This window comes from Solanum verrucosum, unplaced genomic scaffold (assembly GCF_900185275.1).
Source record: "Solanum verrucosum unplaced genomic scaffold, falcon-dt-bn FXZP01000175.1, whole genome shotgun sequence".
Taxonomy (NCBI): domain Eukaryota; kingdom Viridiplantae; phylum Streptophyta; class Magnoliopsida; order Solanales; family Solanaceae; genus Solanum; species Solanum verrucosum.
The window spans coordinates 1,289,289-1,307,534 of record NW_026020399.1 but is presented as its reverse complement, the minus strand read 5'-3'; the positions used below and the strand labels follow the sequence as shown (position 1 = coordinate 1,307,534).

Genomic DNA, 18,246 nt, shown 5'->3' with positions numbered 1-18,246 from the left:
TATTTTCTTTAATCAATATGGTCCTACTTTACCATTCATTTACTTTCTATGTTGGTATAGAAAAATATCATAACTGTGAGTTTCAAAGTCCACAATTAGTTTTTTTTTCGGTGAGTAATTGACTTTTAATATTATTGATCTATTATACAATAGTATAATTAAATAATGTAAATTAGCATCCATTCAATATTTGTATACTACGGTTCAATTTGAACTTTATAGTAGGGTGCACATAGTCGGGTTGGTTCGAGTTTTTCAAATATTAAATCAAATTATTTGTGTTGGATTTTTTTTTTTTTAATCTAACTTGGACCAATGTCCATTTATGAATTGATAAAAAAAAGATCCAGCTTGTGCTACAGAAAGCCCAAAGAGAAAGACCAAACCACTAGTCGAGTTTTTTTTTATTTGACTCGATTTGTGATTTGATTCAGTCTTGTACACCCCTACTTTATAGTACAACTCTACAAAATTGATAGCATTATAGTACACGTATTAAAAAGTTATTTTTCATGGTAGAAAATTAATAATATAAAGTAAGCATAAAAAAAATTCATTATAAACTAATTGAAGTCCCGAGTCAAAATTTGGTTCACTGTTAATATACAAGCGTTACCACTGTAGATTTATCGATGTACTACTCTTTCTGCAGCAACAATTGCTTTGACAAACATTATGAGAAGGGAATTGTTGCCTAAAACAATGTGGATACAAGAAAAACTACAAATAAAGAAATTTAGGTGCACAAAAGCAGCAAACAGGAAGAATAGCTAGCTTGATTCCTTGCCCATGTGAAGAAAGCATTCAACTAGAAATCACAAACTTCCATAACCACTAAACTTGATAGTCCATACTTTTCTTCCTGATCAGTTTGCATAGATCAAGTACCATAAATAACACCAGCCTCAATGCCTGTATCCCTTGGCATCCTGGTCAATCGCTGTCCCAAGTTTCATCCATGTCTTTTGAGCTTTTCACCTTTCTCTTGCTCTCGCGGGTATCCTCATTTTTCCTCATTTGCCCTTGACCGCTGGTCCTAAAGCTATTACCAACCCCTCTTGATGCCCTCGAACCAGGTGCATCCTCTACATCTGATTCCCATGTTGCAATCTTATCATAACCCTCCCCCTCATCACTACTACTTCTATACTCACTTGGTTGGGTTGAGTTCTGCCCACCCTCATCGTCTGAAGCCCACATGGCTTCCTCAAGGTCACTTAACCTATCTGAAGCCATCGTTCCCTTCAAATAAGGATCAAAATTTCTTCTTGAACCTCCCTCATTCATAGGTCTATTGCTCTTACCTTTCTGCCATTTCTCTGTTTTATACTTTGGATGCCTGACAGGAGCATTGTACGTGTGGGTACATCGACCATCATCATCATCCAATTCACTGTCATCTTCAGATACATCATCTTGTTCATCGTCATCACCCATCTTCCTTCCATACGTCTTACTCCTGCCACTTGACCTTCCTCCTGTCTCATCATCTGATTCATCACTTCCAAATCTTCTGAATCGACCACCTATATCTTCTTTGTTCCAATATCTAATCCTCCCCGATTCTTCTTTTTCTGCTTCTTCCTCAGCTGCCCATTCGTCATCAGCTGCCTTTTCTATCTGAGCAATGAAATCGTCAAGCTCCTCCTGGTCACTGTCTTCAGCTGTTGAATGTTTTTCGTCTACGCTACTGCTGTGACTCAACTTAGTACCATAATCCTCCTGAAAAACATATGGGCTTCCTTCTTTCTTATCAATGGCATTGAAGAATGTGGATGCTACTCGCTGGATGCTGGCTCTGGCAGCTGGATCATCAGGATTTATTCCCTTCCTCCGGAGCTCTTGTTCTATTTTCTTTATGTTTAATTTCTGTGAATCTAGTGCTTGTTCGAATCGGGCTTTAAATAATGCCTACAAAACAAGAATAACATTGTCAAACAGAAGGTGTGTGCTCATCAACCAAACATGTTCAAATTTTCAGTCCTAGGCAAGTTGCAGAAAATCCAGCTCATTACATACAATAGGTATTGGAAGAGTTCACGATTCACATGGATCAACAAATTTTCAATACTACGTCCCAAAAGCAGATGGATCAACAAATTTTCAATACTACGTCCCAAAAGTAGATGGATCAACAAATTTTCAATAGATGAGACATTGTACATGGATCAACCCATTGTACTACTTCCACATGCAAGAGAATTGGAACTTCGGTTAAACTGAATACAACAGATGGACCTGGAGTACATGTCAAATATTGATGCTTAAGATACATAGCTCCCTGAAGTTTTACATCATACGTGCATGAAACACAGATAGAACTGAGGTTCCCTCGAGCAAATACAAAATTAAGGAGTTAAAAGAAACATATACCAATTCATCAATACAACTTACTAGAAGGCCCATACATAAGTAATGGATTGACACACAATGGGCAAGGAAAATAAAAGGAGATTTGTAGCTCACCTTCCTTTTCGTAAGTGTGTTGACAGGTATCAAATTCTTTGGCTGCCGGTAGTTTCTGCCACGAAACATAATAATCGTTTTCACATTATGTATGTTAATCACTATTCCACCACTTAGTCGAGCTAGCATAGAAGACATCTCCTTAATTTTTTCCTTGGGGAAGTTATCACAACAAACTTGCACAGTCTCATGAAACTTCCAGTGGAGGTGCATATTTTGGACAACTCCTCCAAAGACTCCACGGACACCAACAGGGACATAATTTTTATTCCTGAAACCAATCTTCTTATACGCTTGCAGTTGCTCAGGAGTCAAAAGCTCAGGATCATGCCGCGGAGATGGTAAATCTGGGAGCTCATATTTTTTCAACTTCTGAAGTAGCAAGGCCACTTTTTTCTTTGCCTACACTAGTGAAGGAAGTGAGAAAGTTGAGTTGGATTAATAAGGTTTCGTTGAGTAGATATGCACAAGACCGCAACAAACTAAAGTTTGACAAATGAAACAATATGTGAAAAAACAAAACACTCAAAATACGACAACAGAAGCAAGATGGCACACTTTGCTGCATTATTTAGAACAGCCAAAACAAATGGTTGTGCACCAATCGCTAACCATATAGACATAAGAAACAGAATAGGAGTCTGACTTTTGAACATACTGATTGATGGAATGGTAACAAGTTGAAACACTGCATGGTAGAAAGGCACGCAGAGAAAAGTTTTTAAAATGTTTGGTAAGTACCAACAAACACATAAGATCATTTCAAGTGGACTTTGGAAGTCTGTTCAACTTGATATCTTTAAGAGTTTAACCAATTGACTCTTATTGTGCTAGTCTAATTATACGTATGCACCACTAGATGAATCCACAAGAGAAATTTTTGCTCAGCATCATCACCACGAGCTTCAGTAATTACAAACACACAAGCAGCAAAGCACAATTTGCTAAGAAGCAAAATGGCACATTTATGGCAAAACTTCAGCACACATGAAGAATTTCACCAATATACTTTAAAGAAAAATGATTCTTTCTTTATGATTATCATAGCTAGATAGGAAAAGTATTTTGTATGCACGAAAAGGGGAAGAAAAAAGAATGCAAAAGCATTTCTTTCTAACGAGCAAAAAGGGAGGACGGGAAACAGTAAAATCTGAGATGATTGCGCATTTGGGTGTAAATAATTTAGGAACAATTGAACCTACTCTTCTGAGATTATAAATTAATCGTTCTTCATCAGTCATGAGCTTCAACTTTAACTTCTTTGACCTTCGAATCTCTCTTAGGGTTTTGCTGGACTCATTTTGCATTCTAGCTGCCACTCTGCTCCTCATGCTTTTCCCTGACATCCACCGCACTCCAACATTGCAAATAGGAACTTTTACGTGTTTGACCACCATATTCCCACTGCTAGACATTATGTTCACCGAATCGTATCTCCTCGGAATCTCATGCCTGCGTTGTTCAATGTACACACTGTATCAAATAAGTGAAAATATAGTGCTTAATTTGTGGATTTAAGTAGTCAGGTAGCTGGATAGTAATATTTTTTCTTTCAAAAAAACAGATAAAAGGTCCATTAGAATGATTTACCCTAAACAAAACTAGAACGAGAAAAAAAAAAAAAGAGAGAGAGAGAGAGAGATGGAATATACTGTAAGGAACATTGAGAAAATAGAGATGTTAGGGTTCTGAGAGAGCGCCGTTGAGTATATCTGGAAACGAACATGACGACGGCAATGGAGAACTTAGTCACTGAGTGATGGATATCCGCCTTCTCAGAGTTTATCGAGGTTTGCCGGAGAAGAAAGACTCTTTGGATTTTGGGATACTGAGTGCGGGGATTAGTTCGGCGTGGTGGCGTTCAGAGGGGTTCACCGGCTAGTGGTAGCTGGCGAGAGAGAAAACCAGGGGAGGCAGAAGAAATGGGCTATTCAGATTGGGTTAATTGTGGAATTGGTCTGGGAATTTGAAATTGGGCCACATTTGTAGAGACAAGAACCTAAGTAAAATTGGGTCGAGATTGAATTAGGAGTAGGGATGGCAACGGGGCGGTGCAGGGCGGGGGGTGTGGGTTGTGCTTAACCCGTAAAATTTTTAATCCGTTCCGCTTCGCCCCTCATAACAATTCTTTTCATTTTCAACTCACCCGCATAGATTCGCCCTACATAAATTTTTTATTATTTTCTTTTTCTAGATATGTTTGATACTAAAAGTAAAATTCATAAAAATAAATTCATTTTTTCATTAAGTTATATTAATTTAATAGGATAGTGACTTAAAATTTTATTTTTTAGAGGTCAATTGGGAAACATGTAAGAAATTGTATTATTCTTTATTGAACCATTTTCATTTATTATCTTGAATATTTTAGTAGCTTTAATGAAATTATCTTAATAAATAATGTTATATCACTCTTATAACATGTAAAAAGTTAAAATTAAGTTTGAACTTTCATAAATCACATATACCCGCAAGCCGTCCCGCCCCACATTAATTTTTAAAAAACCCACTTCAACCGCCCCGCATCCGACCCGCCCCATACAACCTTGAACCCACCCCACTCCGCCCCACATCCTCCCTCCCCATTGCCATCCCTAATTAGGTGGTTGTTTGATGGGAAATCGTCAAAAATGACTATAATTTTGGCTTAATTAAAAATCGATAGTTATCATTTTCTTAATTACAATATATCTACATGTTAGGGGGAGGAGAGAGACGAGCAAGTTTTGGGAGAGAGGTTGAATACATGTTGTATCAGGTTGTATCATGAATACAATTGATACAACTAATTTGTAATACATGTTGTATTAGTCATAGTCTGAATAAAATTGATGTAGAATACAAATACAGTTGATACAAATACATATTATAATAATTTGTATGCAATTGATACAATTGATTTGTATTATATATCAAATATAACTGTATCAATTGTATTGATGAACACAATTGTATGGAGGACTACAAATGCAAGAATACAAATTTCATAATGTTTTTGATACATAATGTGTATACATTTGATACATAATACAAAATACATTTGATATGGAATACAAATACATTTGATACATAAAACAAAATACAATTGTCATATTTATGTGAAATGTTTTTTGGTCTAGAGAGAGAGGGGTGAAAGGCAGAGAGAGAGGGAGAGAGGAAAAAATTGTTACAAAATTCTACATATAGCTACAAATTGTATTCTTTTTAGTGATTTACATATCGTAAATACATATCACATGTTTACCTTGTTGTGTAGTTTTTCTTGTTGGATTAATAAAATATTGTATTTGCTTTAACTGATAAGTAATCGAGTAAATAATAACACTACGTAAGATATCCTTCTTTAGATTAGTTACAAGCAAAATAATAAAATTATGTAAGAATATGAATAAATAAAATACTTATTTAATCAACATGTGTATCGTATCTATTATATATTATACATAAAAAGTTTATAATAATCCATAACAAATATTCACGAATATGCTTCATAAAGTGTCGAGATAATAATAATCTATCTATATCTATATTATCTTAAAAGTATGAACTCCTAACTTGAATGTTAAATTATTATAATATTTCTAATTTAGGTTGTGACTTTTTCTGAAGGGTTGTGATTTTTCGATGAGTTGTGTCTTTTCCAAAGAATTGTGACTTTTTCAATAAGTTGTGACTTCTCATAAGGTCATGACTTTTTCGATAAGACACAAAAAAATACTTGTTTAGACACCCTTTGTTGACTATAAATAGAGGGGCTTACTCTCATTTTTTTCAATCACAATTTTTTTTAATCTTCTATTCTTCTTCTTCTTGCATTTTAAAAGATTTCGTGTGATTAATTGTCATTGAGTGAGTTTGAATAAGGCTGTAAGTGATGCCTTTGCTCTTAGTATATGCTTATTACGGTCGAGTTGTGAGTGGAAAGAAAGATTTCTTTTTGGTGAAAACAGAAACTGTACATTTTTATCAGTTTATTACTTGTGACACTAGTTGTATGACAGCTTGGTGCGGCCTTTTCTGCAATAATTTTATCATATCAAAATTAAATCAATTTCTAATAGTGATCCATTTGTAATGGTTGTGGTGTTCAATCCCCTTTGATGATATATTTCAATGTTCTACCGACAATAGAAGATAAGCAAAAAGAGGAGAAATTTATCTTGAGGATTACAGGAAACATATATGTCCTTTCTCTTCACTCAATATTTCTCTAGTGTCTCTATTTTGCATTTGGTACCTGCACCTTTTCTCTTCTTTTTTAACAATTTGTGAAGGAACACGCCGTCATTATTATTGTCAAAATGCGGTTGTCTTTACCTCCCCTTTTGATAGTCATCTTTGATGTTTGAGTGAACTACCTTTTTTTTTTTCCTCAGAGTTGTTGACTGATGAACTTCTCGATTGCACTATCGAAAGGCCATCAATTTGCATAATATATACATTAGTATGTAATGTTCCAATATATGAAGTTAACATTATGTAGTCTAAATTCATTTGTTTTTTTTTTTACATTTTCTCTTGTGATGTAATTATATGCTTCTGAACATCTTTTCCCAAAATTATTAGACTTCTCAAGAGTTAGAGAATTGTCACAATTTGTTTTTTTTTATGCTCAATACAAAAGAATGACTTTATTTATCATTGTTACTTAAGTGATTTAGAATGTTAGGAAGTTTGCTTCAAAATAGTTATTACTATATAAACATTGCCCTTTTGTTTTACTTATTTATTATTTCTTAATATTATAATATTTTAGACTAAGAAAAGTTAGTATATATATATATATGGGTAGATATTTGTATTTAAATTAAAGAATTACATATGTCACAAATGTATTATCAAGTTAACAAGATCTTTTAACTTCAAAATATATTATTTTTAATTGTTCTGAGTTCTTTTAAAAAAAAAAAAAAAACTCACAACAAATGTGAAAATATGAATCATTTAAAAATTATCATTTACAAAATAAATTTTAATTTCAATAGTATGGAATCATCATTTTAATTTTGTCCCTACACTAATTAAAATCTAATAACTATATAAAAATATAGCAATATTAATTAAAAGTCCTATTTATTTATATTAGTATAAAATTTATTAGAAATACAACTATTGCATCTTTAGTATAACATTATAAATTCTCTTAGTTATTACTAACTATTGCAAATGTTATTCACACTCTTTAACATTCTTTAGTTATGAGATTATGAATTCTCATAGTTATTACATTAATTATTTCTATCTTTCATCTTTGCTTATCTTAACTTTTGACCAATAATTTTTCATATTGTTATACCGTCCTTATATATGTGATAACACATTGTTGTTATTTTTCGTTGGACAAATCATGCTTTATTGAATAAATTGAAAATTGTTTACAAGTATATGAACTACATCATATATGATTTCACAGATAGAATATATTCTTTAATTTCAACTTTTAGTTTTTCCGTTAAAAAAAAAAAGAAAACATTTCTCAGTTAACTATGGACAATCAGATAACTAGCTTTGATTTATTTACACAATCAATTGAGAAGTCAAATATGAGAGTCAACAACAAGAACATCATTTATTATGTTATAACTTATAAAATAAAAATTACTATACAAAAAATTAGTTCTAAAAAGTAAAATGTAGTTGTTCTCTTCACATGTTCATATGACATCTGAATAGTTTAACGTGAAATACACGTGCAAATACATCTGGTTAGATGACAAGAAAAATACACAACAAATATCGTCTATAAGGTAATATTATTGAGATACGGCCAATTACATGATTGAACCTCAGCAAATTGAAATAGATATATGCATTTAACTAATAAAAATTTTCATTGACCATCTTCATAGGTTCGCGTGAATAAGAGATATATATGATGATATACATTGAACATTTACAAAAAAATCTGCAATATTATTTTGTGCAAAACTTATTATTCAAATCTTTACTTAAATAAGTAATACTATTTACTATAACATATATTTTCTGAATTGGTAATCACGTGAAAACTAGTAATAATAAAGGCATGATTATTTAAGTAACAAAAATAACAAATACATAGGTAAAAAGAAATTAATTTCAAAATAGTAATTAGCCAAATAGCTACCTGGGTAGAGTATAAGGAAGTGAAAATTGGGTGTTAACAGGCATCAGATGGCGGAGAAAGTTGTCCGTTCAGAGACAGAATTATATATACGAAGCAAATATTTTTAATTTTCTAATCTTTTAGGTACTTTTTTTACTTAGCTTTCGAAGATGAATGCATGTGTGTTTTGTAGAGGATGATGCAACGATTTTCGTGGTTGTTTTTTATTTATAGCTTTCTTTCCCTTTTTGATCATTTCCATAGATTCATAATTTATTATCTCTTTATGACTTGCTAGGAATTAGGATGAGAGTTTTGTAAAAAAAATTCTTGCATATAAAATAATAATGAAGAGATGGAGAAAATTGTAGAAATTCTTATTTTTCAATAATATAATTAAGGTAAGAGAGTCTCTTATTTATAGGAAGATAAAAGCCTTGTTCCACAAGAAAAAAGTGCCAACTTTAAGAAAAGAATTCAAGCTATACCTGTATGGTGCAGAAATTGAGCAACACCAACACAATTCTTTTGGAATTTGCTAGTCTAAAGCAAACTACTTTGAATATTTCTTGGCAAATGAAATACTGATTGTTGATTACCTAATTAGTTTGAACCCATACAAAATCTTGAATAGAATGAATATCTCCTTTGTTTCCTCCAAGCAATTCCCATATGCAAATTAAGTGGACGTTTGGTCATGAAAATTAAATATTATTTATTTTATTTGAAATTTTAAAGTTGAAGTTAGAGTTGTGTTTGATCATACTTTTTGCGAAGAATATTTTAAATTTGAATGTACTTTTTCTAAATATGATTTAAATCTCCCTCAATTTCTAAAAACTAACAAAATCACTCAATTTGACTAACTTACATGAAATATACAAACAAATAGTATAGTAGTATACTAAAAGTGGGAAGAATTTTAGGCAATAGTTAGATTTCAGTTTTACCCTTGTATTAAATTTAAATGTTATAAATTATTGAATAAATTAAATATTAAATAGCAAATCATCATATTAGTACATGAATCAACCACCATAAAATCTCCTAAATATGTATTCTTTGTATTAATATCATGTTGGAGTGAATTCATGATTATTTTTTTTTGTTCATCTTCCAATTGGAAATATGAATGGTTCTGTTTGCCCTACACAAACAGAAATAAATAATAAAAAATCATACAAACCTCTATTATATTCTTTTTTTAACATAAATTTTATTATCACTAACTCTCCATTTGTCACGATCCAAAAATGGACGTGATGACACTCATCTTAACCCTCCAAGACAAGTTAGCCTAAAACTCAACCATTACAATAAAATGCAGAAATTTTTATAATAAACTCAAAAATGCCCCCAAAATCTGGTTGTCACGTGTACAAGCATCTAAAGTATTACAACTAATTCAAAAGAAAAACACAAGTCTCAAATGACATTGTTTCTAGAATAGAACAAGATCATAATTAAAGAGAAAGAAGGTCCGCTGAAATGACAAGCAGCTACCTCACAAACCTCCACAAGAAGCCTCAGACAAGGAGAAGAGAAAATATCACAAAGGTCCGGGCTAGTAACCTACAAAAAAAATGTAGTAGCAAGGGGTGAGTACCAAACCACGCGGTACTCAGCAAGTAAACCTCTAAACACAAGCTAAAAAGATAGAATACGGGTACTCCTTACACCCCAACCGAACCTCCACAACTACAACATGCATAAAATCAGCACAACCTAACAGTTCACAATTCACATAGCAGATATCTCAACAGCAACACTCTAACAATTACATATCCTCAACAACAAGCTCAATATTCATCAATTACAATCTCTACGACTACAACCTGCTTAAAACCATCTCAACCTAACAGTTCACAATTCAGATAGCACATATCTCAACAGCAACACTCTAACAATTACATATTTTCAACAACAAACTTAATATTCACCAATCAAAGTTCCACAGAAAGGCACTCACAAGATCAGCAAAACACAATATCAAGTTCAATAATGATAAATATGTGCAATGCAATGGAATGCAATGTCAAGTATAGTGATGCATGTCTGACCTAGTGATACACACCCACTGTTTCTCAGTCCGGGACCCATGGGGGACATATCTGTCCATGCATCCATCGCGGCGCGCGATACGACCCTCGATAATAGTAACCATCGCGGCATGCGATACGTCCCTCGAAATATAGTATCCGTTGCGGCGCGCGACACATTCCTCGAAATATAGTATCTGTCGCGGCGCGCGACACGTCCCTCGAAATAAAGTATCCATAGCGGCGCGCGATACGTCCCTTGAAATTGTACATTCTCTTTAATTTCTTATTCTTTCTCAATGCACATAACACTTGTCACAACCATGTCTCAGAACAATGCAAATGACATGTTCACACGAATAATGAAGAGATAACCATTTTCATAACATTGTACAATTCACAACAACACAATCATGATACAACTTCAACAATGATTCAACAAGTCTTTCAAACAATTCTCAACACATCACACAAACAATAGATCACATTACTCCCAAACATAAACCACAAGGAAATACACGAATTCCATACGCTTAACAAGGGTTTAGAAATCCACTTGCCTCAATCAATCAAGAATTCACTCTGAAACTTGAGTCTTCCCCTTTCGTTGAACTTCCAACTCAAAGCAATCTATTCAAATAAATGACACACAATAAGTTCAAAACTAACAACACTCATATTACTATGTGTTTAGCTTTGACCCAAAAATTCACCCAAGTTTATAATCAAGTTCCTAAATCTTGATGTCACTTAACATTTCAATTATCATATTTTCCATGTTTCAAGCCTAGGGTTAAGTTCCAATTTCTCTAATATCATAAGTATGGTGAAATTTATATAATATAATACGCCTAATATTTAATTACGTATACCAATAAATCACAGTCAAGCTACAAATAAGCAAATCAATTCACTGGAGACCATAGATTACAAAACCTATGCACACTATACTTTTCAATCTCATCCAGACACCATTATTACTTAATCACTGCCTCAATACTAATCATTATTAGCCAATCGTGACATCAAACAATTTCCTCCCCCAAAACATCAAAAGAACGATCTAGCAACATTAGTTGCACTTCACTTTGCAATATTAAATTTAACTAAATTCTATTACTCTACATTCTATATTTATTAATGCTTAATACTAATATAAAACGTGAGATCAATCTTACCCGAAGCCAACCGTGCTCGTGTTGATAGGGCTAGATAGGTTATCACCTCTTTCTCCATTTCTTTTCGTTTTTCTCGTCTGAAATTTTGACCCTATTCCGTTCGTTTGTTTTCTTTTTCCCATTTTGCTGACTTTAACAGTTTAGGGCTTTTTCCCTTAATTATTTATTTATTTATTTTCTATTATTATCAATAAAATAATCCTTTATTAAATCTGAAAATCATGTCACTCATTCTTATAAGTCATAAATTGTTTATAAAAGCTACTAAAAAGGTTAATATAAAAATAATTATTAAAATTCATAAAACGACTAAGAGGGTCGTTACATTATCCATCACTAAAAATCATGTTCGTCCTCGAACATAAAGAATGAGATGATAGAACAACCGACGTTACCAAAAGTCTAAGTTAGGACCTACCAGTCGGTGTTCATCTCTCTAAGTGAACTCCTCCTTAAGACCATTCCATCAAGATCAACTACTAAGAACTGAACTTTCTAATCAAACTTTGGCGAATCTATAAATCAGAAGTAATTACCAACCCACAGACTAACCCATGAATCCAATCTGAACCGAAACCCATTGGACCTTATCACAATCATCGTGATGAATATTTTCTCACATGACCAAGATAACCTTCTGAATCAATACTGACTACAACTAGAAATGAGCCTGAATCAACCACCTAACGCTCACAATGCACAAACTATCACAGATCTTTTCAAGATACCATTCACAAAAGAATCTTTCCATGAGCTTAAACTATAAAAATTGATCTTTAGACAACGGGTACCCATCAAGAGAGGATCACACTTATCTAACACAAAGAAGCACAAGATCAACTACCAACCCAACAAGCGGTACACCCAGGATGCAGAACCTTTAACAATACTATCTGATAACTGTAATTATTCACAGAAGCTCTTCTATAAGTTCTCATAAGCAATGTCGTACGTGTAGAACCAGTGGTATACCTCTACTGTCCCAAACAACACTAAATCTTTCATAACTGAAATGACCAAGTCTGACTAAGGATGCCACCCTACCAGGAGGACAATCACAGGATCGGTACACCCGATCCACCACTAGAAACTCACCTATGGAAGAGAAAACACACACAAACGTAGAAAGTGAATCATACTCTAAACCATGTCCATAATGAAGTAGTTGGTCACATAAGAATATACAGAACCAAAGTCGAAGAAATCTAGATATTCCTTCCATAGTGCCTATATCAAACATTTTCATTCATCTAACTCTATCACTTTGATTTTCTAGCTACCCACAATCACCAATCTAGTCTCTATTATAACTGCACACATACTCAATTTATCAAAACCTTACATACTTCTCGCAATACTTCACTAAGGCCACAACTTTTAATACTAACAAACATCATAATCACACAGACCATTTACCTTACTCTCAAATCAACATTTTTTATCAAAATCTTCTTAGCACATTGTTGCCTACAAAATTTCAAACTATGGCTCATTCTCTTTCCATTTAAGCATCTCATGATAGATATGAGTCCCACCCAAGGCTTATAGCACTAGTTACCAATCAGAAAGAACTTTCTAATCGAGCTAAAGTTATTGAATCTCGTCCAATGTCAACTTCATGTAATCTTTCACATACCAAGTTTCAACTAATATTCAAACCATCATATACCTTATACAAACACTTAAGAGTCACACCAATAATTTTATGTATTATAAGCACATTATCTCCATCAAGTATCTATGCAACACATCACACCATTTTGTGTAGTCCCATTTAAAAGAGTAGTTCCAATCCCCTTAAAATTCTCAATAACCATGTATAACTGTAGGTCCATACTACTGCGCATCCATAACTCACCTACCATAATCTCAATAATTTAGCCCTACCTAACAACACATAATCTTACACACATCATTGCTTGTTACCCAAATCAAAACTCAATCTTTATAAAAGTCGATGATAAGCCTCTAAAGTCTGTACCAAACTAGTTCACATCTCACGGTCATATCTAAACTCATAGGTAAAAATCAATACAACCTTCAACTACAAACCAAGGATTTATATAAGAGGTCTTATTCTTTCACTTTTCTTAAATTTTTCCATGACACAAAATTCTAAATATCTTGAACTCTTCAATACACAAGACACTTGTTCCTTTTGCTGACTCGCTTACCAATCTTATTCTTTGGCAAAAAACCCTTAAGATTTTCACCTTAGCCTCTAAACCAAAACATTACGTGAAACCCCCATTAGGTCCTTTAAGAATCAAAAGTAACCAAATTTCTGACTCAAATTAGGCACACGTCCTTCTAAATGCTTCATACTCCAGGTGATCGATCATTTCTTACCTTATCAATTTATACCTTAAAAAAAACACTACCACAAACCTAAACTCACAATGAAAAACTTGGATTTTGAATCCAATTGTGTAACCCAATCCCTTTATCTATCAACATTAGCTCATACATCGAAGATATTTATGAATTCATGTCACGCCCCGAGCCTACACCCTGGGCGGGACCGACACCCAGAGACCATTTCTGGCCCCAAGCGAACCCTTGGCCTGACTTTCTTAACTCAGCGGAAACCTAACTCAACAAAATAACTCAATGCAATGCACGGTTACAAAACAACTCAACTTATAAAATCTGGCCACAAAGGCAACTCGAATTCTCAAAATAGATATTTACATATATACATAGAAGAGAGACTCAAAACTAACTAACTGACTGTTTATGAAGCCTCTAATATACTGAGATGGATGTTGGGACAGACCCCGCAACATCCTAATAGAACAAAACTAAGTACACAAAATAATTGAGTCCTCCGGAATGCAAGGAGGCTCACCACTGACTCTGGAGTGCTTAGCTGGATCAACGACGTGCAGGAAGCTGGTCCGGGGTACCTGTATCTGCATCATAATAAGATGCAGGCCAATTGGCATCAGTATATGAAATGTACGAGTATGCGAGCTGGAAAGCTAAACCACGACTTAAGCTTGAAAGGAATACAAGATAACCCTTACCTTGGCCCTGTACGACTCAAGAATAACTTTTAAAACATTGCAAACAACTTAGTTCGTTAATGATTGAAGCAATAACAACTCAACTTTATTTATATAAAAGTAGTATAACTTTTAGTGGGAGATTCTTTAATCGACAACCACCACTATGAGCCCTAGTGGTGGTACAACGTTTTACCTCACGTTGCCCAAGGACCATCCTATATCTTGCCGTGATATAGAACCTTACTTTTGCTTAGTGGATCCACTAGCCTAATGTTACGTGATCATCTAAAAAGAATGATACGTTAAGTCCCATGTTGGCGCATGGTTCTTATGGAGAGTAGAGTTAATATGAACTCGGGTCCCTAATTCGGTGTTCAATACTACTCCCAAAAATGCTTTGGCTCATAAGTGTTTTTGAACACATCTTTCTTTAATTGAGATAATTGCTCAAAACTTAGCCAAGAAGGCTCTTTTTGGAAAACATGGTTTCCTTTTCACTCAAATGTAAAAACATTTACAAACCTTTTTGGGAATACTTAGTTCTCCAGTAGCTTTTGATAAAATGACTCAACTTTATGTTCTTGACTTAACTTGAAACTCGAGACTTTTTACTTAACTTGGAACTCTACACTCTTGCTTGACTTTGAAACTTGAAACGAAGTTAAAACATTCAATAATGACTCTTGAAAAGCTTGGAGGACTTGCTTGGACTTACTACTTAACTTTACTTGACTTGACTCTAACTTCACTTCGATTTCGATCATAACTTGTCTCAGATTGAACTATGGATTCAAGGTGTATGATCACACGTATTTAAATGGGTTCGGGATGTTTAGAAATACTTTGGAGTGTTGGAAACAACTAGGAAACATAGGTACAATACCTAGGAACATGCATGAGAAAGTGTGGAAAGAAAGGGAGAACATGGCGTCATTGGCGCTCTGCAAGGCGCGGAGCGCCAACCCTCGAAGCTCAGAAGGCACCTGCTGGCACTCTGAGAGGTGCGCCGCCCCAAGGGCTGGACTTCAGAGTCCCCTTTGGGGGGCGCTGGCAGGTGCGACGCGCCAGCCCCTTCCCCAGAAAACCCGACTTTTCTCCCTCTTTTCTCTAACTCTAAACCTTCTAAACTCCAAGGTTTCCAGCCCCAAACACTTAACATCATCAAAACCCTTTATATACAACAGATTACAACTCAAAAACCAACTGGAAACATGTCCCAAATCACAAAGGACTTCAACAACACAATCAACAATAACAACAACACAACCAACAACTTCAACACACAACTAATCCTTTTTCTCAATAATAAAATGAGTTTGGTGTGTGGGGGAAAGGATCAACCCAACACTAAGAACTCACATACCTTGATAGGGATCACCCCCGACGAAAATCCACGATGATCTTGACGAATATTTGCTTGATCTTCCCTTTCTCCTCTTCTTCTCCTCTTATTCTCTTCTTCTCGTCACTCAAGCCCTAGTTTTCTCTCTTTTAAATGGGATAAAAATGATCCAAAATTAGCCTAACACACAATATAACCCCAAAAAGAAAAACTAGGGAAAAGACCAAAATGCCCTTAAAATTTCCGGACGAATCCCCTGCCAACTGCCCAACTTTCAAATGGTATAACTTGCTCAAACTCAGTGGCGTTGGAAAGATCATTCCACAAGCTTCGCAACCATAACTGGAACTACTCCTAAATCATCCTGAGCTAGGAGTTATGACAGCTCAAAGTTGGTCAAAACTCACTGATTTTCACACTTGGCCAAATTTTCCAGATTTTTGAATTCCTTCCAAAAATGTTTATTTCCGATTTTAAGCCTCTTCATAGATAGATATTATTGATCGCCTATCCATCGACCTTACCACACCCTTTCTTAAAAATCCAATCGTACCCGTTACTAAACTCGAAATCATAAAAGAGCTTATCACCACACTCGACTCAAACGTTCGTAGAATTCTTTCTCAAATCTTATCCAACAACTTTTTATTGATATGAATGACATGTAACACTATCACAATAAGCACAGTAAAACATATGGAACCACGTATCTTTGAACGCGATTCTCAATTTTAAATATTCGTTTAACAACAGTTAATTAATTGATGGGTAATTATAGATAATTGACTTAATCAATAGTTAATGGGCTAAAGTGATAATTTATTTAAGACCCTACACTATTTGACCCTTGTATATTAAAATAAGTAATAGGGTTTTTCAATTTTATACTTGATTATTTTTATATGAAAAGAAAAGATAATAAGAAGAGGACAAAATTACCTGGGCGTCGGACGAGAGAGGCGGAGGGCACGGGTCGATGCCATGATAATTGTTTGTGTGATGTGTTGAGAATTGTTTGAAAGGCTTGTTGAATCATTGTTGATGTTGTATCCTGATTGTCTTGTTGTGAATTGTGCAATGTTATGAAAATGGTCATCTCCTCATTATTTGTGTGAACATGTCATTTGCATTGTTCTGAGACATGGTTGTGACAAGTGTTATGTGCATTGAGAAAGAATAAGAAAATAAAGATGATGTACCATTTCGAGGGACGTATCGCGCGCCGCGATGGATACTATATTTCGAGGGACGTGTCGTGCATCGCGACATATACTATATTTCGAGGGACGTATCGCGCACCGCGATGGTTACTATTATCGAGGGTCGTATCGCGTGCCGCGATGGATGCATGGACATATATGTCCTACATGGGTCCTGGACTGATAGACAACGGGTGTGTATCATTAGGTCAGACATGCATCACTATACTTGACATTGCATTGCACTTCTTTATTATTGGTAAACTTGATCATGTGTGTTGCTGATTTTGTGAGTGCCTTTCTATGGAACTTGTGACTGATGAATATTGAGTTTGTTGTTGAAGATATGCAATTGTTAGAGTGTTGTTGTTGAGGATATGAAACTATTGTTGTTGTTGAGGATATGAAATTGTTAGAGTGTTGTGTTGAGCTATGTGTTTTGTAAATTGTGAACTGTTAGGTTGAGCTGGTTTTATACAGATTGTAGTTGTGAAGGTTCGGTTGGGGTGTAAGGAGTACTTGTATTCTATCCCCTTAGCTCGTGTTTAGAGGTTTACTTGTTGAGTACTGTGTGGTTTGGTACTCACCCCTTGCTTCTACAAATTTTTGTAGGTTACGAGCCTGGATTTTTGTGGTACTTGTTATTCTCTTCTTTTCTGAGGCTTCTGGGAGATTTGTGAGGTAGTTGTTTTTCTTCTCAGCGATCCTTCTTACTCATGTTTATGATCTTGTTCTACTCTAGAAACAATGTCATATGAGACTTGTATTTTTCTTATGATTCAATTGTAATACTTTAGAGGCTTGTATACGTGACAACCAGATTTTGGGGGTATATTTGAGTTTATTATAAAATTTCCGCATTTTATTGTAATGGTTGAGTTTTAGGCTGACTTGTCTTGGTGGGTTAAGACGAGTGCCATCACGCCCAT

At 34.5% G+C, this 18,246-nt stretch overlaps 1 protein-coding gene across 1 annotated transcript; it reads right to left on the bottom strand.

The window, feature by feature from the left end:
• Positions 1–584: 584 nt before the first annotated feature.
• On the bottom strand, positions 585–4,287 carry LOC125839775 (CRM-domain containing factor CFM9, mitochondrial). Its single transcript, XM_049518775.1, has 4 exons — positions 4,119–4,287; positions 3,669–3,918; positions 2,467–2,868; positions 585–1,911 (listed from the first exon to the last, which is right to left on the bottom strand). Exons 1-4 carry the CDS (start codon positions 4,190–4,192, stop codon positions 934–936), a joined length of 1,704 nt encoding a protein of 567 aa, XP_049374732.1. The 5' UTR covers positions 4,193–4,287; the 3' UTR covers positions 585–933.
• Positions 4,288–18,246: the final 13,959 nt, after the last annotated feature.

Coding starts and splice junctions, on each gene's coding strand:
- LOC125839775 (XM_049518775.1), bottom strand. CDS start 4,192: ATGTTCGTTTCCAGATATACTCAACGGCGCTCTCTCAGAACCCTAACA. Junction 3,919..4,118: donor TTTTCTCAATGTTCCTTACA/GTATATTCCATC, acceptor TGAACAACGCAG/GCATGAGATTCCGAGGAGAT. Junction 1,912..2,466: donor ACACACTTACGAAAAGGAAG/GTGAGCTACAAA, acceptor CTTGTTTTGTAG/GCATTATTTAAAGCCCGATT.